This window comes from Rhineura floridana, chromosome 19 (genome assembly GCF_030035675.1).
Source record: "Rhineura floridana isolate rRhiFlo1 chromosome 19, rRhiFlo1.hap2, whole genome shotgun sequence".
NCBI classification, from domain to species: Eukaryota; Metazoa; Chordata; class Lepidosauria; order Squamata; family Rhineuridae; genus Rhineura; species Rhineura floridana.
The window spans coordinates 8,735,164-8,757,757 of record NC_084498.1 but is presented as its reverse complement, the minus strand read 5'-3'; the positions used below and the strand labels follow the sequence as shown (position 1 = coordinate 8,757,757).

Here is a 22,594-nt window from a genome sequence, read left to right as displayed (position 1 = left end):
TACTCTGAAGTAAACTCAACAGCTCTTTATGACATTTACAGTCACGGTGGAGACATAGTTGCAGCCTTTGAAACGAAAGTGTTCTGGGTGATCACTGAAGCAGAACCTCTCTCCTTTTCTGATTCTAGACAGACAAGTGGTAATTCCGTGGTGAAATAATAATTATTGTTGTTAATTACATTTACATCACACCTTTCCTTTGAGTAACTCTAGGCACCACACACATTTCTTTTCATTTTATCCTCACAACAACCCTCTGAGGTAGGACAGACTGAGAAATAGTGACTGGGCCAAGATGAGCTTCATGGCTTGGTGGGGATTTAAGCTTGGGTCTCCCCAGTCTTAGTCTAGCGTTCTAACCACTCTGCCACCCTATCTCTGTTAATTGCCTAGAGGCACTCTAGGGGTTTTGGGTTTTTGTTTTTTTGGTATTACTTTTTACATGCCCTAGTTGACCCCTGGCTTCAGATACAAGTTCTGGAGCTTTGAAGTTCTGTAGGCTGTTCTTGGGCTATATTAGAGCACTGGGAGGAAGGAAAGAGAGATGGAAGAGGTAAAGGAGAGAGGACTGCGGAATATTTATTTATCCGATATCCACTGTGCCCATTCACTTCTCTTGCTAGAATTAGACTCTCAGTTGACATCAGCCTCCGATTTGGTTGCACATTAGAGTAGCAAACGAGAGGCTAAAATAGAGTCAACAGACCCTGGAAAGATCACAGGCCTTTGACTCACTTCTCCCTCTCTCTCTATGCCCAGAATAAATTGTGTAACGATAGCTGGGTTGTCAGCTCTGGTGGACAGAGGTACCAGAGTGTCACTGTGTAACTGTAACACTCTGGAATTCCTTACAATCAGGGTGTATAGCTTGGGTAACAACAGTCCTAAGATAACTTCTAAATCTATAGGCTGCCACTCTTGCTCTATGGGTAGACCTATCACTGGAAGATTTCACTTCCAAGTCACTTTGCATCAGATGAAAGAACAAGGAATGAGAGGGGGAATCCCAAGACTCCTGGTTGATTATTTGAACCCAGGCCTGGGGCCTTCCAGATATTGTTGGACTACAACGCCCTTCATCCCTGACCATTGGCTATGCTGGCTGGGGCTGGTGGGAGTTTGGAGTCCAGCAACACCTGGAGGGGGACACAGGATGTGTACCCATGTGTTAAGCAAAGCTTTGCCTGGAAATGAAATGTGTCGTAAGCATGGCCAGATTATACTAGAGCAATTGCACCAGGGCTCATCTCTCTTTCTACAGTGCCCTGCAAAAGTAATCAGACCCATGTCCAATGCTCTCCTATTACTGGATTACAAATGGTATATTGTAATTTTGTTCTCTGTGATATTTTATTTTGAAATGCTGAAACTCAAAATCAATTATTGTGACATTGGTTTTATGTTGGGGAATGTTCGTAAGAAACATGCGTTTTTATGTGTCTCCTTTTTCAAGGAAGGGGAGCCCTTATTTTGGGAATTCCTCCAGGGGGCCCAACCACCTTAATCTGCCCTCCTCTCAGTTTCCTCTCTCTTTGTTGCCTCCAGTAGTATGGAGAAAGCGGGGAGGGGAGAGGGGAGGATGGGGGGAGAGAGAAAGACAGCCTTTCCTGGCCCATTGCCCACTGGTGTGTTGCAGCAAAAAGCACTTTTTGATTCCTTCCTGCTCAGCAGGTTTGAAAGGAAGGGCAGGGAAGAGAGGGCGAGGGGGACTAGAATTCAGATCACTGCCTCACCCCAAAATAAAAGGAAATGGGACAAGGAATGTGACGGCAATGCAGATGTAATCCCATAGCAAACCAATTTTCTTTGACTCATTTTGCATTATGGGCAAGAAGCTATAGAATAGGCTTGGGTTGCCAACTAGCCAGGAGTTGATATGCTCCTGTGCTTTTAACAGCAGTAGAGATCCACTGGTGAAGCTTTTTCACAGTATGGGGGTGAACATGCTCATCGGCTGATGCCTGTGCACCGAGCTGCCGGTTAAGCAGGCTTGGGGAACTTGTGGCCCTCCAGATGTTGCTGGACTACAATACCCATCATCCCTGACCATTGGCCATACTGGCTGGGACTGATAGGTGGAGTCCAGCAGCATCTGGAGGGCCACAGGTTCCCCACCCCCGGCTTAAAGTTACAGGTGCAAGAGCTGATAAGAAAGATGACAAACATACTTATGTCAATGGCAATTTTATTAATGTTTTATAATTGTACTATATATATATATATTTTTCCATACTTGCTCATATTTTAATTGTGATTTTATTTGTTGTACACCGCCCTGAGAGCTTTCTGCTATAGGGCGGTCTAGAAATGTAATTAAATAAATAAATAAATAAATAATAAATGTCCCAAACCTTTCTGGAGTCTGTTCCTTGACATAGAACTCTATGCCTCCCTCTGCTGCTAGGATGTCAGCCTTTGCTGCTCTGTTACTCCACAGGTACAGCCCAGGAAATCAAAACAGCTCTGTGGCTCAGTAGCAGAGCGCCTGCTTTGCATGGAGAAGTCCCAGGTTCAATCCCTGGCATCTCCAATGCTTAAATCTCCAAAAAGCTGGAGTGCAGATTGGATATGGGAAATCTGTGGCCCTCCAGCTGTTGTTGTTGTACCGCTCTCATAATCCCTGGCATTCCACGGGGCTGATGGGAGGTGGAGTCCAACAAGGTCTAAAACAGGCTTCCCCACCCTGATGCCTTCCAGACACTTTGGGCTACAACTCCCATAATTCCTGACTGCTGGCTTTACCGGCTGGGGCTGATGGGAGCTTTAGTTCAAAACATCTGGAGGCAGCAGGCTGGGAGAGACTAATGTGGAGGAACTCACGTTCCCCATACCTGACATAGACAGTACTGAACTAGATAGACCAATCATCTGGCTCTGTCCAAGGCAGAGCTTGGAAAAGTTACTTTTTTTGGACTACAACTCCCATCAGCCCACTCCAGTGGCCTTGCTGGCTGGGGCTGATGGGAGTTGTAGTTTAAAAAAAGTAATTTTTCCAAGCTCTGGTCCAAGGCAGCTTCCTACTGTGGTCCATAAACTTTAATGTTGATTGTATTTATGCCCCACTTTATTTCCATCATGGCACTAAAGGCAGAGTACCATTGGAGCTTGCAGGCATTCTCCTCTTCAGCCACTAGCCAAACTCAGACCTGCTAAGCCTCAGGAAGGTTCGCTGCATCATGTGCCTCCAAGATCATCCTTAGGAATATAGGACCGTAGGAAGCTGCCATATACAATTGGTCCATCTAGTTCAGTATTCTCAGCAGCAAGGGCAGGGAGCCTGTTGCCCTCCAGATGATGTTGGACTATCGCTCCCATCCTCCCATACGATTGGCCCTGATGGCTGGGGCTGATGGAGAGCTGTAGCCTTTGCCAGCCTTTGGGTCCCCAGATGTTGCTGGACTAGAACTCCTGTCAGCGCTAGCCAGCATGGCCAGTGGTCAGGAATTATGGGAACTGTAGTCCAGCAATGTCTGGAGAGCCACAGATTCTTCACCCCTGGTCTACACTGTTTGGCAGCAGCGCTCCAGAGTTTCAAATAGGGACTCTTTCCTAGCCCTACCTGGACATGCCGGGGATTGATCCTGGGATCTTCTGCATGCAAAGCAGATGCCCTAACCACTGTGCTATGTCCCCCCCCCCTTTGAATGGAAAGAGTTTGATCATCTGGAACCCTAGGCTGATGTCATGTGATCTCCTCCTCTAGGAACTAGAATTGGTGGAGGATGTTTGGCGAGGCGAAGCTCAGGATCTCCTCACCCAAATCGCTCAGCTTCAAGAAGAGAACAAGCAGCTGATGACCAATCTCTCTCACAAGGACGTCAACTTCTCAGAAGAAGAGTTCCAGAAACAGGAAGGCAAGTGGGGCCATCAGAGATTCTCATTGACAGGCTTGGGTTTATTTGACCTGAAATTAATTAAGACTGGGTACCGGGGAAGCTGTTTGGCAGTGATCATGCAAAAAGTACCAACATCAATCTGTATGGAGCATGCGACACCAGCTGTATGTCAGCTTGAATGGCCTCATATTGGTTTCTAGCCCCAGTTCAAAGGCCTGGCTTTGACCTTCAGAGCCCTTAAACCAGAATGATTCTAGACTACAATTCCCATCATCCCTGGCCATTGGCTATGTGGACTGGGGCTAATGGGCACCACATCCGAAAAGGCCCTGTTCCTTGTGTCCACCCAGTGACCCTCAGTCAGCAGGGGACACGACGCAGGATTTCAAGATATTGAACTGAGTACAGAAAGAATGCAGGTGGAAAATAATGGTTTTTGTTGTGGTTACCTGTATATTGCTTGTCATAACCAAAGCAATTATATCAACCCAGGTCAGATAGTCAATTAAAGTGTGGGGGTGGAAGCAAAGGGATTTGTGCTCTTGGCAGGCACTCCTAGGAATTAATTGTTTATAACAGGGATGGGAAGTCTGTGGCCCTTCATATGTTGCTCGACTACCAACAGCCCCAGCCTGTATGGCCAATGGTCAAGGATGACAGGAATAGTAGTTGGAATATTAATTTCTAGCAGCCTTCTACCCAGCATTGTTTGGGAATTCTAAGAAACAACAAATAAAGCACTGCAGTTTTGAAATCAGTGGTTAAAATCAGTGCAATTTTGAAAAGTTCAGTCCATCATCTTGATCCAAAATAGTGTCCAATTTTTTTAAAATTTTCATAATACAAGAAGAATGGTATAAACAGGAAAAACAATATGCCATAGACTCTATTGTATAAATGCACAAAAGAACGATATAAATAGATACATTCCAAACAAAGAAATCTACATAGGATGGAGCTTGCATTTAGAAGAACTTTGCACAAGAAAGCCTTATCAGGTATACAAATAACAATAGAATTTCACCCATACATGTTAACATCGCATGATACTGGGTAAAACTAAATAATAGGCTGTCACCAAACATCAAGAAAAAGGAAAAATGGTGTTCCGTTGTATCCAAACGTAGATGAGAACCTGCTCCTTGATCTTTGGTTACAGTATTTAAGAGGTGTCCAACTGTATAGAGAACAAACGACTTTCCCAAATATATAGTAGATGTGTGGGCTGAAACATGAAATGGGGGGGGGGAACGGCTCCTGCTTTCTCTCCATTACCCTTCCCCTCCCTCCGGTAATAAGTGTCAGACCAATCTGCAGAATCCTGTCTTGCTTGCCCTAGTGGGATTGGTATTGATCATCAGCTCTTTTTCACAGCACCCGCAGAACTGAGCTACCAGCTTCATATTTCACATATAACTATTTTTATATGAAAGAACCTCCTTGGGAGCAGGGGGGTGGAGCACCTGCTTGGTCAGGATTTAGGAGCGGAACAGAATTTCCACAGCAGTCACAGGTTTAGCCTTTCCTCCTTCTCCTGTCATGGTTATTTTTTGCATTTATATCCCACCTTTTCTCCAGGGAGCTCAAGGTGGTGTACATGGTTCTCCCCCCATTTAATCCCCAGAACAACCCTGTGAGGTAAGTTAGGCAGAGAGAGACTGTGACTGGCCCAAGGTCACCCAGTGAGCTTCATGACTGAGCATTTGAACCCTGGTCTCCCAGGTCCAAGTCCAACACTCTAACCGGTACACCACACATTAGCTCTTGCAGAGAATGACCACTTAGTCCGAGGGTGAGGAACCTGAGGCCCTCCAGATACTATTGGACTCCAGCTCACATCACCCTGACCCATTAGCCATCTGGCTGGGGTTGATGTTATCTAAGAACCTCTGGATGCCACTGGTTCCCCATTTTTGAGGCAAGGTTCAACCCTATCCCTACTTACCTGAGAGTAAGCCTCATGGAACTCACTAGGGCTTACTTGTGAGTACTCATGTGGAGGATTGTTTGATCAGTCTGTGAAATGTCTGAGAACATTTAAGCTGCAGTCCTGTACCCTGTTGTTTAGAATCATAGAATAGTAGAGTTGGAAGGAGCCTATAAGGCCATCAAGTCCAACCCCCTGCTCAGTGCAGGAATCCAAATCAAAGCATTCCCAACAGATGGCTGTCCAGATGCCTCTTGAATGCCTCCAGTGTCGGAGAGCCCACTACCTCTCTAGGTAATTGAACTATGCCTTGAATTAGCATTATGTGTGAATCTAGCCTGCCGGATTAACTATGGCTTATTTGCTATCAACAAACTACAATCTGAAGCCATGGTTTGTTACTGGCTTACAAACCTTGCTTTGCTTTTAGCTATGGCTTTTTGTTGCATGGAAACCCAGCAACCTTCCTTAACCATGGTTTGTTTGGTGAGTGCCTATGGTAGGGTAGCCAAACTACAAAGGTACAACAAAAGAGCAGCTGGAAAACAAAACCAAACTCAGGAGAAATGACCCATGATATGTGTGATTCTCTGTGGGACAACTAGTGGTTAATTCATAGTTTGTTACACAAACCATACCTTAGCATTATGTATGAACCAGGCCACTGTATTATATTAGAGATTAAAAAGCATATTTGATTTTAGAAATACAGGAAGCATGTCTTTTACCAAATCCACCATAGGTTGATCTAGCTCAGTATTGGCCATTTTTGCGTGTCATGGTAATTTATAATAAACCATAGCTTACCCAGCAGCATGGTAATGCATGCTGTTGAATCACTTGTGTTTTACTCTGCCCTTTCTAGAGCCAGGAACAACAAACCACAAGTCTTGGTTTAGTGTGATGTGCAAACCAGTGCTCATGGTTTGTTTTTCACGTGATGGGAAATGAAGTTTTTTTACAGCATTAATCACAACATCATCTTGTACATCTGTGCTATATCCACATTTAGAATTAGGTTTTTAAAATAAAATATTAATTAAGTTTTATTAGTTGCTTTAAAGAAGCATCTCACAACAGCTTAAAATAACAAAATACAACATATTTTCCATGGCTGCCCCTAGGCTCTGGAACTCCCTCCCTAGGGAGGCAAGAATGGCCTCCTCTGTGCAGTCCTTCCGCCGACAGCTAAAGAGTTTTTTCTACTGGCAGGCCTTTGGAACTGAAGGTTTTAAGGGTAGTGACTGAAGAGGATGCTGTATGTTATTGTTTTACTTGTATGCTCCTAAACTGGGTTGCCGTATTTTAAGAGTAATTGGTTTTAACATCTTAATAGTTTAATCCTGCTTTAATGCTGATTTTATATGTTTAATATTTTTATAGGTTCTTAATGATATGAACTTATTTTTATCTGGAAGCCACCTTGAGTTCCAGTTTGGGAAAAGGGCGGGGTATAAATAAAGATAATAATAATAATAAAAAGCCAAATAATTAAAAGCAAGGCACAATATGGGGCAACCAGTCTAGAAAGACTATCTAGAGGACTTCATCCTCTAACCTAGATTTTAACTACCACAAACAGCACCCAAAGGGAAAATGGTGTTTGGGTGTGTGCAAAGAAGAAATTAATACTCAGATGCCTGAGAGAAAAGAAACATCTTCATCTGGTGCCAAAAATAAATGAGTAAATATTACCAAAGTAGGCAGGTTTCAGATCTTTTCCAAAGCAATAGAATAAGAGAGCTTAACAAAACCATTAGGAGTCACACGAGAAGCTTTACAAGTAATGCAGCTTCCAGAATCAGAAAGGCTACTTGCCCTGGGGGACTTGCATTAACACAGGTGCTTTTTGAGTATCCTTTTGATGTGAGAGGAGGAGTCACCTGCTCTTACACACCTGCTTACGACAGCCCTTCACTTCTGCCACAGACTCTTCATACAGTAGGACTGTGGAAAGAAAGAAAAATATCAGGGGTGAGGCTTATTTTTTGTTAACTGTTTTTAAAAGAGCCATCTCTGGTTTGGGTCAAGATATTTATTTAATTTTTTAAGAGAGGATTGGGAATCCATTTATGCATACTCCTTTCCAAAATCATACTCTCCAGAAATGGGGGGGGGGATGAAGAAAATAATATTGCAAGGCAGAGAACTTTAAAAAGCAATTGCTTTTCTCTGGTTGGGAGAACAGAAAAAAATACCATATTTCTGTTCTGTCTTTACAGTTATTTTTCTAACGAGGAAGTTTTAAAACTTTTTTAACTAGATAGAAAGAAAAATTGGCTGAGGGTGAGGAACAAACAAACTTAGTAGTGGAAAAGATATTTACTACAAGTAAGGTCTGCAATTAAATGTTGCAGCATAGAGTGTTCCTGTTCAGGATGCCAGGCAGCCATGCCCTTTTCCAGGACCCCTTCCATACTAGTTTTCTAATTTTTTTCTTCTGACACTTGCTGTTCTGGGGCCTGCGCATGCCTAGTCCTCATTGAGCTAGTTTGTAGTTACACGAATCTTTCTTTTTTTCTTTCTTTATTAATTAAATTTATATCCTGATTCCCGCCCTTCCTCCCAGTAGGAGCCCAGGGCGGCATCTTGTGATTCCTCCTAGCCTGTGCCGATATCTACCTTGTATGCTTTTGCTTTGGCTCCATAAGAATTGGCACTCAGAGAATGAGTTCCCTGTTAACATGTGCGATGTATGTATAGATGAATATATTTCCTTTAATGAGTTCAAGATAGCGTATATGGGTTTCTGAGGTGGCCTTATACCGGTCGCTGAGCAAGCCCAGGCTAAAAACCTATACCCATTTACCTGGGAGTAATTCCCATTAAAGTCAATGGGACTTAGTTCTGAGTAGACATGCCAAGGATAGCACCCGCAGACCTCTTTACCTTTAGAAGTGCTACTGGATCATGTAGCTTCAGACCACGTCCTGGGATATAAAACCTGGAGTAACTGAGATGGGTCGGTATATGTGTATTATCATAGAAATGAAGTTTTTTTGCTTAAAGTATAAACAGATTTCTTTGCTATTTATAGTGTTCTTGACTGCTATGCTAATAACTACTGCATGACAGGCAGAAATCCACTGGGGTAGCTTTCTCAAACTCAGGAACCAGTGTGAGACAGCCAGTGTGGTGTAATGGGTAGAGTGTCAGAAGCTTACTGGGTGACCTTGGGCTAGTCACTATCTTTCAGTCTAGCCTACCTCATGGGGTTGTTGTGAGAATAAAATCAGGAGTAGGAGAACCATGTTTGTATGCCACCTTGAGCTTTTTGGAGGAAAGCTGGGATATAAATGAAATAAATATATAAATAAACGAACAAACCTGTGGCCTTCTAGATCAGGGTAGCCAGTGTGATGTCCTCCTGAAGTTGTTGGGCTACAACTCACATCATTCCTGGCCATTGGCCATGCCGGCTGAGGCTGATAGGGGTTGTAGCCAACAACATCTGGAAGGCATGGCATTGGCTACTCCTGCTCTGGATGTTACTGGGCTGTATCTCCCATCATCCCTCATCATTCGCCGTGCTACCTGGGACTGATGGGAGTTGGGGTACATCAACATCTGGAGGGCCACAGGTTCTCCATCTCTGCCCTATTGGATAGTACCAACCTGTTGAATTTCTGCCTCTCATACAGTTGCTAAAGGTGCAGGAGGATTTTCAGCCATCAAGGATGATTATTTACAAGGGGCGATATAGCAACCAGTACTTACTATCACAGAGTATTTTTCCCTGTCTCTTATTTTCTTTCTTCCAGGAATGTCAGAAAGGGAAAGGCAAGTGATGAAGAAACTGAAGGAAGTAGTAGATAAACAAAGGGATGAAATCAGAGCGAAGGACCGAGAACTTGGTCTTAAAAATGAGGATGTGGAAGCTGTAAGTCTCTTTTCCAAAGGAGGAAATGCCAATTAATCCCAAGTAAAGTTAAGCCCAATATCTAAATACATTTAGATATGCAGCAAATTTGCAGAGGTGTATCACTGACTTTTAGTAGATAAAGGAGCCTCCATGTTCAGAAGAGGTATATCTTGCAATAGTGCAGGGATGAGGAACCTCAGTACCAGGAACTGAATGTGGCCCTCTAGGCCTCCCTGTCTGGCCCTCAAAACTGTCCCAGGCCACACCCCTTCTCCCCAGCCACACATCCCCTACCACATTGGCATGTGGCCCCTGGAAGGTTGCCTGGAAAGGAATGTGGCCCTCGGACTGAAAAAGATTCCTCCTAGCTGGAGTAGTGGATGCTGGGAGCAGCCAACCAGGGATGGCTGTCTCTAGCATTAGTTATTTGTGAGTTTTCCTGGAATATCAGGCTTACCCTTGCTGGACATTAGATGAATATTTCATCTGAATTTGTAAGGCTCCATCTGTCCTATACATTTAAACAAGCATCATACCATTTTAAACAGTTATGGCTTCCCTCCAAAGAATCCTGGGAACTGTAGTTTGTAACATTTGCTGAGAGTTGTTTGGAGACCCCATCTTCCCCTCACAGAGCTACAATTCCCAGAGTTCCCTGGGAAGAGGGATTGACTGTTAAATCGCTCTGGGAACTAGTTCCCAAGATTCTTTGGGGAAGTCATGTGCTTTAAACGTATGGTGTGTACACAGCCTCCAAATAACTCCTGAAACAGAGATTCCTTCCCTGATAAGTTCTCTTGCAGCCTGTCTCCCGCTGCTCCTTTTTTCTTTCCTTAATAAATTGAATGTTTTGTAATTTAATTGCAGTGACTTGTCAGCTGTTCCCTCCCTTCGCTCCTTTCTTTCTCTCAGCTTCAGCAACAGCAAAACAGGCTGATGAAAATCAATCACGACCTTCGCCACAGAATCACCGTCGTGGAGGCTCAAGGCAAAGGACTGATTGAGCAGAAAGTTGAGTTGGAGGCCTACCTCCAGACCAAGGAGCAAGAGATGGGAGCGCTGAGGGCTGAGCTGGGGAAACTCAGAGAGAAGCTGCAGGGGGAGCCGAACCAAAATGGGGAAGAAATTCAGGTAAGCCCAGCTTTTTCTCTAGAGATAGATCTATGTTTGTTCTTATGTATGTATTTAAATTTAAATCTCATTGTAACTCCAAGGAGCTCAAGGAGGTATATACAGTACTCTCTTCTCCCTCACCGCACCCCCATTTAATCCCCACAACAACCCTGTGAGGTAGGTTAGGCCAAGAGAGAGTGACTGGCTCAGGGTCACCCAGCAAGCTTCGTGGCTGAGTCATGGCCTTCCCAAGTTCCAGTCTGACACTCTAACCCATAATTGCCCTACTCTGGCTGTATTATGCTGTGTTTATGGTGCTTATTGTGTTTGATAACCACCTTGAAATGGAGAAAGGTGAGAGATGAATTTGTAAAATAAAGAAAGGCAAAAACAAACTCAAAATAATCAGTTTGCTCCCCCACCAAATAGAGACTTTGTGTGTGTGTGTGTGTGTGTGTATTATATATATTATCTACACACATATTTATTTATTAAAATATTTATAAGCCACACTTTTCATAAAAGTATGTCAAGATGGTATTACAAAATGCAAAAACATGATTGAATTAAAAACCAATAAAACCTTTGTTAAAAACAGTAATGAAGTCATCCATAAGTACTGCATTGGTTGTAAAGAAAATTCATGTTAAAAGGCATGTTTAAAAAGTTCAGTTTTCAGGAAAATCCTGAAAGAAAGAAGGGATGGTTCCTGTCGAACCTCTCTGGTAGAGAGTTTCACAGGGCATGGCCTGCCACACTAAAGGCTTGGTCCCTGGTGGAGGCCTGCTGAACATCAGGGGCATGAGGAACAACTGAGAGTGCCCCATCAGTAGATCTCAGTGATCAACATGGAACATAGGGAGTTAGGCAGTCTTAGATACATAGAATATACAGTAGGGCCCACTCACATGGCAGGTTAGGTTCCAGACCCCCGCTGAAAAGTGAAAACCACCGAAAAGCAGATCAGCTGTAGCACAGGGGCCTGGAACCTAACCCGCTGATCGCGCCAGAGGAGGAGGAGATCAGCTGTAGTGCGCTACAGCTGATCTTTCCCTCCTCCAGCGAGATCAGCTGAAGCGCGGGGAGCTCCAGCCCCCCCTCCAGCTGATCGCCCCACTGGCGCCTTATTAGTGGAACGCCAAAAAGGGGGAGCTGAGAAGCAGGGCCCTACTGTATATAAATAACTTAAGTCAGGAGTTCTCAATTTGTGGTCCACAAGTTTCATTCAGATGGTCTTCGGTGTGTCTGTAAAATTACAATTAAGAATCATACAGCATACACACCTTACACTTAAGCATGTGGAAATTATAATTTACCCCTCAGAGGGCTATAATTCTAAGCACCCTTAACAAGCTACAGTTCCCAGAAGTCATGTGCTTTAAAAGTATGGTGTCTATGTGATCCACTTAGGCCCTCGGCTATTTTCAAGTGGTCCATGGGATCTTTAGGAAAAGTATCGAAAATAAAACTGCTGATATTATAATGTTGTTATGCAAATCTATGGTTCAGCCACATTTGGAGTACAGTGTACAGTTCTGGTTGCCTCACCCCAAAAAGGATATTGTAGAGTTGGAAAAGGTTCAAAAAAGGGTTCAAAAATTATCAAGGGGTTTGGAGCAACTCCCCTATGACGAAAGGTTGCAGCACTTCAGGCTTTTTAGTTTAATGAAAAGGCGATTAAAATGTGACATGGTAGAAGTGTGTAAAAGTATGCATGGCATGGAGAGAGTGGATAGAGAAAAGATTTTCTCCCTCATAACACTAGAAGTCATGGACATCTGATAAAACTGAATGTTGGAAGATTCAGGACAGTCAAAAGAAAGGACTTCTGCACAAATTGCATAGTTGAACTACGGAATTCGCTCCCGCAGGAAGCAGAGATGGCCACTAACTTGGATGGCTTTAAAAGAGGAGTAGACAAATTCATGGAGGATAGGGCCATCAATGGCTGCTAGCCATGATGGCTGTGCTCAGCCTCCACTGTCAGAGGCAGAATGCTTCTGAATGCCAGTTGCTAGAAACTGCAAGAGGGGAGAGTGCACTTGCACTCAGGTCCTGCTTGTGGGCTTCCCATGGACATCTGGTTGGCCACTGTGAGAACAGGCTGCTGGACTAGATAGGCCACTGGCCTGATCCAGCAGGCTGTTACGTTCTTACGGAGAAAATATTTTGGGAACCACCGACTTAAATATTAATATAGTTATGCACACCCACACTGTATAGAAGTTTCATACCACTTTTAATTGTTGTGGCTTCCCCCAGTACTACTTCATACACTGCTTAATTAAGACTACTAATACCCAGATGTAAATCCCATTGAATTTATTGGGGGTTATCTCTCAGTAAGCCTGTATAGGATTACACTGGTGGAATATTCCCTGTCACAAGAGGCAGTGATGGTCACTTTCTTAGATAGCTTTAAGGAGGCAGGTTAGGAAAAACTCACAGTGGTAAGCCTTATAACCTGAAAGATGGCAACAGCAATTCAGAATTCTTTCCCTTTGCCTGTCTCCAGTCTTACAGTTTAGGATTTCCCAAAGAGGAAAGCGAAAGGAAAATGCAATGGTTTAACTGCATTGATTTAAATGGAATGGTTAGGCATATATTTTAGCATGTGCTTTAATTGGCTTTTAAATATGTGTTTTTAAATTTATATATTTGTTTTTAATGTTTTAATTGTTGTAAACCGCTCAGAGAGCTTCGGCTATGGGACGGTATACAAATGTAATAAATAAATAAATAAATACAGTGAGTAAACATGTCAGCAGCTATTAGCCATCATAGCTCAATGGAACCTCCAGGTTCAGACAGTGTACCTCCTAGTACCAGTGGTTCAGAATGGGTAGGCAACAGCTGAGGAGATATTGCCTTTATGCCCTTCTGGTGGGCTTCTTGGAGGCATCTGGTTGGCTACTGTGAGAAGCTGGCCAGTGGACTAGATAGACTTTTTATCTGGTCTAGTAGTGCAAGACTGGAGAACCTGTGGCCCTCTAGATGTTGGACTGCGACTCCCATCAGCCCCAACCAGTGTGGCCAATGGTAAGGTATGATGGGATTGTAGTCCAGCAACATCCAGAGAGCCCCAGGTTCCCCAGCCCTTCAGTAGGGCTATACAAGTAATTGTGAGTCATTTGAGTTCTTAATATTTTCACTTATATAGCTAACTTATTTTATTTTATGGGGGTGGATGAAATAATATAAATAACATCTCTTTAACATTATATTTGGCTGCATTTCAGTGGATAAACTGGAACATTTCCCATCAGCCAGAGTGTTTTCTAGTGTTCTCTTCCTCCACCGCGATTGCAATGCAATTTTAGTTTTTTTAAAATGCATGAGCTCATTTGATGCACCCGACCTTCTGCGTTGCTGTGGAGTTTGTGGGGTTTAATTTGTCTGCCTCGCATGTTTACGTCTGAGACTCAGAAGCTGGCAATGTACTGATTGTGCTACTGGCAAATAGAAACAGATGCTTTGGGCAGAGAAATAAAGTTAAAACTATGGAGGACTGCAGATACTGTGTCTTTCTGTATCCTTTGCTTTTCTTCCCCCACTCGCTAAATACAAATTCTGCAACCAAAATAATTAAATTGTGGGTGCAGAACAAATCGTACAACTTTTAATGCTTATGCGTAATTCTGCTTCCATGTTTTCCATGTTGTGAACCACCCAGAGAGCTTCGGCTATGGGGCGGTATATGAATCTAATTAATAAATAATAATAAATATTCCATGTTTTCATATGTTCAAATGGTTTTATTTATTTTCCTGACAAGGATGGTTAGGAACTACGTGCAAGAGAGGTTGTCATTATGACAGTGGGAACTATCTAACTAGTGTTTCAACTAAATGAAACACCCACACAGAATTCTTTTTTTAAAAAAACACAACCCTACAGATTTCTCAAAGCATCATATATTACACCAAACACTGGATTTTGTGGTACCTGAAGGATTCCTTGCATGGACATAGCCTATGTTCCTGCCCCCCCCCAATAATTCAGGGGTTTCATTATTTTATACTTGGGAGAGACCCTGGAATATGAAACTCCTCCCCCCCCATATAATATCTTTGGAAGAAGTGGTTTTAGAGGGACATGTAACACTACTAACAGTTGGTGTTGGTTACATGATTCTTTGATTTAACCATATTTGAAATTTGCTACTTGGCGCAAACTGTAACAACCTTTCTCTTTTTTTGTTGCTTGTTTGAAAAACAAGTTTCTAGGTCTCGGTATTACAGAGGTAGGTTTGAAAATGTAACCAGCTTCCACTGAAATCCCAGGAAACCAGAAACTGAGGAAGCTGGAAGACAAGCAAAAGTAGAATTAGTTGGTTCTGCCCATCATTGGCTCTGGCTCGGGCCTCCTTGTCTTCTGCCCTACCAGTCTCAATGGGCATCAGCCACCACTGCCACCATCTTGGCTGTCTACTTCTACATATCAGATAATTTGATATTTTTTCTCTGCTGAATCTCCTTTCAAATTAATTGCCCTTTTCCTCACAAATACTGCTAGTCAGGTGCCAATTCAAAGTTGTTGTTGTTTTGGTTTTTTTAAAAAATCTCCTTGGCTACTGCTTCATTTTTTGTACTCTCTAGAACATGTTTGCATTCTGGTGATTTAATTAGATTGGCTGTTTTGCCAACAAGAAACAATTGACCGTTTTGTCCTTTTTTTGAGTTTGGGGTCAGTGTTAAATCTACAGTGATGCCAAGAGAATGGAATATTCTAAAATAATTAGCCAATGGTAATTTTGTACTTCAGGTTTGTGGTAAAATAAAATGAGGAATAGTAGTTTTAAACATCTCATGGAGGTGATGAAAAAAAGAGTATTCTCCCCCCACCCACCCACTGTGCTGTGTTGTTGTTTTACTTCATTTGCAACAATAGCTTGTATGCATTCCGTTTGTTAAATGGGCACTGATGTTGTAAATTTTAGAATGTAGAACTGTAATCTGCCTTATACCGAGTCAGACCATTGGTCCCTCAAGCTTAGTGTTTCTACACTGACTGGCAGTGGCTCTCCAGGGTTTCAGGCAGGAGTCTCTTCCAGCCCTATCTGGAGATGGCGGGGACTGAACCTGGGACCTTCTGCATGCAAAGCAGACGTTTTACTGCTGAGCTATGGCCCTTTTCCAAAGTAAGAGATTCTTAAACCCAGTGCTTTTTTGTTAAAAAAAATAATAATAATGGAGGGCTGGTACTCATATCTTGATAAAAGGGCCATGGGTACCAGCACAAAATGGCTGCCAAGGGCAGGACAAAAAAGTTGCCGGTACTCTGTACTAGTGAGTTCTGTCACGACCACCACCACCATCCCTCTTAAACCACTCTGGGAGTTGTAGCTCTGTGAGGGGCATAGGAGGTCTCCTAACAACTTAACAGCACCTTTAGCAAATGACAGTTCCCAGAATTCTTTGAGGGAAGCCATGACTGTTTAAAGTGATGGTGCTGTAAGTGTATAGTGCAGATGGGGCCTTAGTTGCCAGTATTGCAAGTGAACATGAACTGTTTGTGCTATTGGTTTCGGCTGTTGAATGAAGAGTTGAGTAGACAAATAAATAACCTGTCACAGACACCCCCCCCAAAAGAAGCCTGATGCCTCAGCAGCTGTCTTGAGTCATTTGTTCCAAATCTGTGTCTGAATATGCCTTTGGGGGGGGGGAAATACACTGTGCCTCAAGGAAGATGATACTGAAAGAAGCGTGATATTTGTTTCCCCAAATTGAAACTAAATGTGTTAGTGCTTCTTCAGATGCTTTGAACCTTTTCCAGGTTGGGGGATGAAGCGGGAATCAGCTTTGGTGGTTCTTGATAGATTGCACGTTTTGGTGATTAGACTGGTGTAGATTGTTTTTTTGTATGCTGGGGATTAGTTAGAGGGTTACTTGTATGTGTGTTCTGCTGCATTCTAGTATTGTTGCCCAATGGATATTTTAAATGACTTATGGCTCCTATGTGAAGAATGTTTTTGAAAAGTGGGTGGTCATTTTTTTCTTTATCAGTATTTTCATATGTATAGTTTACCCTGTTTTATATAAACTGCTTGGAGGTTTTAGTTAAAATGGTATATGGATCTTGTTAAATAAATAAACATCTAATTACATAAAATATTACTTTCATAATCATTAAATATACCAATGATGATAAATTAATACTTAAATTTATTTATTTATTTATTTATTGTATTTATATACTGCCCCATAGCCGAAGCTCTCTGGGTGGTTTACAGTAATAAAATTATTGGGTTGTATGCAATACTAGCCCTACTTGGAGTAGACCCATTGGAATTGATGGACGGGACTAACTTAGATCATTAATTTCAATGGTCTACTCTTAGGCTGTATCTGAACTATACAGTTAAAGCAGTATTATTCCACTTTAAACAGTCATGGCTTCACCCCAAGGAATCCTGGGAACTGTATGCTAAAGATGCTGAAAGTTGTTAGGAGACCCCTTGTTCCCATTGCAGAGCTATAATTCCCACAGTTCCCTGGGAAGAGTGATCGTTAAACCACTCTGGGAATGGTTGCTGTGTGAGGCGAATAGTTATCTCCTACTAACTCTCAGCAACCTTAACAAACGACAGTTCCCATGATTCTTTGAGGGAAGCCATGACTGTTTAAAGTGGTATGGTACTGCTTTAAATGCAGAGCGCAGATGGGGCCCAAATTGGATATAGCCCATTATTGTCTGACTGAGTTTACTTTTTCTTCATTCAGCCAGTGGGAAAGATCTGACTTCTGTCCAAGGTGCTCTACCATGCCTCTACTAGGCCCACAGCCAGGCATCAAGCATCAGTTTGCCCACAGACTCCCTAGAAAGAATGGCTGCTTTCTTCTCCTGTTTTATAGTGTGCCAATTTTAGGGCAACAGCATCTCTTTTCCTCTCATTAGAGCCATTCCCAGCTTTCTTTGCTGATGAGGAAGCAGTAATTATAGATTCGGGCAGAGAGATGATGTTACCACACACTCTTCACAGCCATACCCAGTCAGTCGGGTTGAGTTAGCCATTGGCTGCAACCTCTTTCATCCTTGGCTGACTAAGAGATGGTATATGGTGGAAAATCCAGTTCCTTCTAAAGATGAAGTACAACTAAACATGGGAAAGTTTGGTCCAAAGGACAGGACTTTGGATGCACATGTTCTCTTATCCGTCTGCTGCTCTTTTCCTTTCTGATACTGGATTTGAAACTTTGTCAGTAAGCTGCCCAGGCAATCCCTCTGAATGCAGTGCAGCCATAAGAATGCAAGGAGGGGCCAGACTGTGTACATCCCATACATTTAAAGCACATGACTTCTCCCAAAGAATCCTGGGAACTGTAGTTTATCCCTTATACTATTCCCAGCACCCTTATAAACTATAGTTCCCAGGATTCTTTGGGGAAAGTAATGTGCTTTAACTATATGGTGTATGTAGCCCTAGTGTGGTGTAGTGTTGGATTAGGATTGGGGAGACCCAGGTTCAAATCCCTGCTCAGCCACAAAGTGAAGCACGCTAAGTGATCTTGAGCCAGTCACTGTCTCTTCAGTCTAACCAACCTTACAGGATTGTTGTGAGGAGAAAAGTGGGGGGGGGAGAGAAAGAGAACCATATACATAATTTTGAATCCCTTGGAGGAAAGATGGAATACAAAGGTCATAAAATTTCTGCTGGATTAGAGCTGTACGTCTGTCTAGTCCAGCCATCTACTTTCTAGCAATGCCAATTGCATATGAATGGGTCTCCACCACGTTCTTGTTTTAAAATATATCTGCTTTTTGTTTTAAAAACGTTTGTTTAGCTTTTTATGGTGCATTGCCCTGAGACACTTGTATGGAAGCCAATAAATTAAGTCTTTGGAAATGGATGGTTCCATACAGCTCATGAAATTGTCCGGTCCTCTTTTAAAGCTATCTGCACTAGTCGTTATCATCACAACTTGGGGCTGTGAGTTCCATAAATTATATTAATAGAAACTGCTCCAAGGATGTATGTATGTAAGAACATATGATTAGCTCTCCTGGATCAGACCAAAGTGCTATCTAATCCAGCATCCTGTTTCCCACAGTGACCAATCAGACGCTTTTCTGGGAAGCCCACAAGTAGGGCATAAATACCATAGCCCTCCCTCCCTGTTCCTCCCCACCAACTGGTACTAATTCAGCCAGTGGGGAAGGTGAATAGCTGCTGATGGATCTCTTCCATTAATTTGTCTAATCTTGATTTAAAGCCAGCCTTCGTCCAACCTGTTGCCCTCCGGATGCTGCTAGGCCTTTGGCCAGGTGAGCTGAAATCCAGTTGGAGTCCCACAACATCTGGACGGCACCATGTTGGAGAAGATTGACTAGCAAGATTCCAGGCAGTTTCTTCAGACAAGCTGGGAACTGCAACGTCAACCATATGTTTATCCCCCTTGCCCAATTATTAAAAGACATGTTGTTGTGGTCTGGTGACTCCCTGCATGCATTGGATTGGTCCTTGCCCCTATAAAAGCTTCTCTAGCTTGGCACAAAGTTGGCTCTTGTTGAAGGCATAGAGTTTCATACCTTAATGTGTGGATGGAACAGCTTGTCCCATACCTCTCATACAGCAGCCTCTATTTTAGCAATGTTGTGGAACACTTTTTTATATTGCTTGTTTTTAAGATTTAAAATTCGCCCTAGATTACTTTTTGTTTAAAAAATGAAGCCAAAGCAACCTGTAAGCAAGACCCAGACCATGTATTAATGAGTTTCTGTTTGGTCCTCCCAGGCAGAAGAACCAAAAAATGATGAATACATCTCAGAATCTGAGAAGACAGCCATGGATCTGAAGGATCCCAACCGCCCTCGGTTTACCTTGCAAGAGCTGCGGGATGTTTTGCATGAGAGAAATGAACTGAAATCTAAAGTTTTTTTGCTGCAAGAGGAGCTTCTGTATTATAAGAGGTGCGCTGTTGCCTTCACCTTCTGTCTTTTGCAGCCTGATGCTACACAGAGTTAGGTGGGCCAAAGCCAGTTTATTTTTCATCAGGATCACAGGCTGTTTACACTGCAGTCCTAGGCTCAGCTCTGAACTTTAGTTATATGTCTGCTCTACTTGGAATAAGTGAAATGGAGGCAGGATGGGGAATTCTATTGGTTTAGGGCAGTGGTGGGTAATTTGTGGTCCTCTAGATATTTCTGGGACTTCAAATCCTATTATGTCTGACCATTAAACAGGCTGGCTGGGGCTGATGGGAGGTGGAGCCCAACAACATATGGCTATAGATTTCACATTGTTTAGAGGCCACAAGGTATGCTTTTAAAATAGTAATGAGGGCCAAGAATATCTTGGGCCATTTACTCCCAATTTTTAGTTCTTTCTCCTCCCTCACCTCCCCAAGAGAAGTTTTTTCTTGATGGAGATAATAAAGAAGGACATTCAGGCAGCAATCAGTAAGAAGTAAACCTGCCTTACATCAGGTCAGACTAATGGGGCTGCATCCAATGTAACACCAAGTGTAAGGTCACTTAGTGGTATTCTTGTTGTGCTGGTGGAAGGTTGTTGCGCAAGGCAAAACACAAGTACCTTACCAACGATAGTTGGACAACAAATTGCCAACAAGTAGCTGTTGTGCAACAAGCTTCCATTAGCACAACTGTTGTGTTGGATTCCTTTGTTGCAAAGCCTTTAGACTCTGCCATCCCACCAGCTCAAGGGCTCTTGCACTAGCAGACAGAAACATTAGACCTTTGTCTGTTTAGTCTAGATTGTCTGCTCTGGCTGGCAGTAGCTCTCTAGTGTTTTCTAGAGTTATTTCACTAGTTATCTCGCATCACCAGCAACCTGATCTTCTTGGGTTGGTTTTTTTAAAATGAAATAGCGTTTAACTTGTTGTTCCCCATGCTCAGCACATCTTCAGTCCCACCTTGTCGCAAAATTTCTGGCTGTGGTCCTGCTAGTGGGTCACACTAGGGCCAGCCTAAGATATTTTGCTGATTGAGCTGAAGGATAAGCTTGCCTGCTCCCCTCGCCTCCACCATTCCGTAATTATGGAAGCTGACCAGACTGGCAGTTGAATCATACTTCAACACTGGCATCTTTCACCACTTGTGATAGTGGAAGGCCTTCTTAGAGGACTCGGTGCGAGATGTCCAACATCTTGCTGGTTGCCACCACTCCTAACACCCCAGCATCCACTGGCTGAGGCAACTGTCTCACTTTGCCTCAGGGTTTGAAAACCTTTGGCCCTCCAGAAGTTGCTGAACTACAACTCCCATCATCCCTAGCCATTGGCCATGATTACTAGGGCTGATGAGAGCTGTACCTCACCAATACTGGGAGGGCCAAAGATTCCGCACTCCAACTCTACCTTATGGTTGGGCTGGCCCTAGATCACATTCTACACTGCATGGTTCCCCTTTTTCTCACACTTTTCTCAACCTTTGCTGGAGGTATTTAAACAGAGACTGGATACACATCTGTCATGGATGCTGTCACGGCAACTGGCAATGAGCAAATGATGTGACTAGATGACCTCCAAGGTTCCTTCCAATTCTATATCTGTAGGTAGAACCATATAAATTGACAGAGGTATAGAGGTATTCTCTCTCTCCCCCCCCATTCTGTGTGTGTGCATGAGTAATTTATTCCAGGTGTAATGAGAACAACTGGTACATAACATGTACATTGTATATCTTTTTCCCTTCTCATTTTTAAGTGACGAGGTTGATGAAGAAACGAGGTCTCCGCAACCCACAACCATAATTAATTCAAAGCCATCCACTCAGCAAGAATCTGGAATCAAACGGCTGTAAGTATTCTCCTCTTCTCAACCGTGCTTTAAACTTGATGGGGAGACTTAGTGTCTTGTGCTTCTTGGGGTACCTGTGCTTTTATAAGACTCTGACAAATAATTATGCCCAGCATCCTCTTTTTATACCTGTGCAGAATAACCTCTATAACGCCACAAAAACCACCTCCTTCTGCACACCTGTTCTGATTCTATTTGCCACATTTAAAAAACCTCCACATTTTTGTTATTACTTGGGTCAGTAATAACAAGTTGCTACTGGGTGACCTTTTTATCTTTAACAATACTTTCTGTTTTCCTGGGACATATGTTAAGCCAACTGCCTGTAATTTCCAGGATCCCCCTTGGATTCCTTTTTAAAGATCTGTGTTACATTGGTCACTTTCCAGTCTTCATGTGCATATGTACAGCTTTTCAAATGACAGTAATTAATGGACTATGACCTGGGAGACCAGGGTTCGAATCCCCACACAGCCATGAAGCTCACAGGGTGACCTTGGGCCAGTCATTGCCTCTCAGCCTCAGAGGAAGGCAATGGTAACCCCCCTCTGAGTACTGCTTACCATGAAAACCCTATTCATAGGGTCGCCATAAGTCGGGATCGACTTGAAGGCAGTCCATTTCCATTTTTCATCTTCTTTGGTTAATCCTTGTTAGACTGCACAGTTTTCTCATAATATTTTTCCATGAGGGCCAACTACAGCTTTATCTCCTTGATGTTCTTCTCTTTCATACACAGGATTTTTTTTAATGCCGGGGGAGCAAGGAAGCCAGAGTTTATTCTAATGTGCAGCTAGAACATTTTGAGCAGTGTCACAAAAATTTGTGCCGTGAGAAATTCATTTTTGTGCAGTTTAGCACGTGGGATTTAATAAGGAGCTGAGTAATTTCTAAAAAAGAAATAGGGGGGGAGAGAAATAGAAAATGAAGATAAATACTGGTCCCTTTCAAATCTTCATAGCCTTATACTACAAGTTAGTACTTTTTTGGTAAAAAATGAGATGCTGGTACTCATATCTTGATAAACGTACAGGGTGTGTGTGTGCCAGCACAAAATGGCTGGCATGAGCAGCAAAAGAAAGAGGTGCAGGTACTCTAC

General features: G+C 42.9%; 2 protein-coding genes across 4 annotated transcripts in view; one reads left to right on the top strand and one right to left on the bottom strand.

Annotated features, from left to right (window-relative positions):
• Nucleotides 1-22,594, top strand: part of RILPL1 (Rab interacting lysosomal protein like 1) — a 34,130-nt gene that overhangs the window by 3,363 nt on the left and 8,173 nt on the right. For 2 of the 3 annotated variants that reach the window (XM_061602940.1, XM_061602941.1), the window contains exons 2-6: nucleotides 3,704-3,854; nucleotides 9,525-9,643; nucleotides 10,538-10,756; nucleotides 19,473-19,648; nucleotides 21,403-21,495. In XM_061602940.1, coding sequence (XP_061458924.1) covers nucleotides 3,704-3,854; nucleotides 9,525-9,643; nucleotides 10,538-10,756; nucleotides 19,473-19,648; nucleotides 21,403-21,495 — 758 coding nt within the window. Of the gene's footprint in view, nucleotides 1-3,703; nucleotides 3,855-7,628; nucleotides 7,738-9,524; nucleotides 9,644-10,537; nucleotides 10,757-19,472; nucleotides 19,649-21,402; nucleotides 21,496-22,594 lie in introns of those variants that run through there. The other variant, XM_061602942.1, reaches the window with a different exon arrangement.
• Nucleotides 20,736-22,594, bottom strand: part of SNRNP35 (small nuclear ribonucleoprotein U11/U12 subunit 35) — a 20,642-nt gene continuing 18,783 nt past the window's right edge. Inside the window, exon 3 of the transcript XR_009759662.1 lies at nucleotides 20,736-22,385. The gene's annotated coding sequence lies outside the window, so the exon portion shown is untranslated. The remainder of the gene's footprint in view (nucleotides 22,386-22,594) is intronic.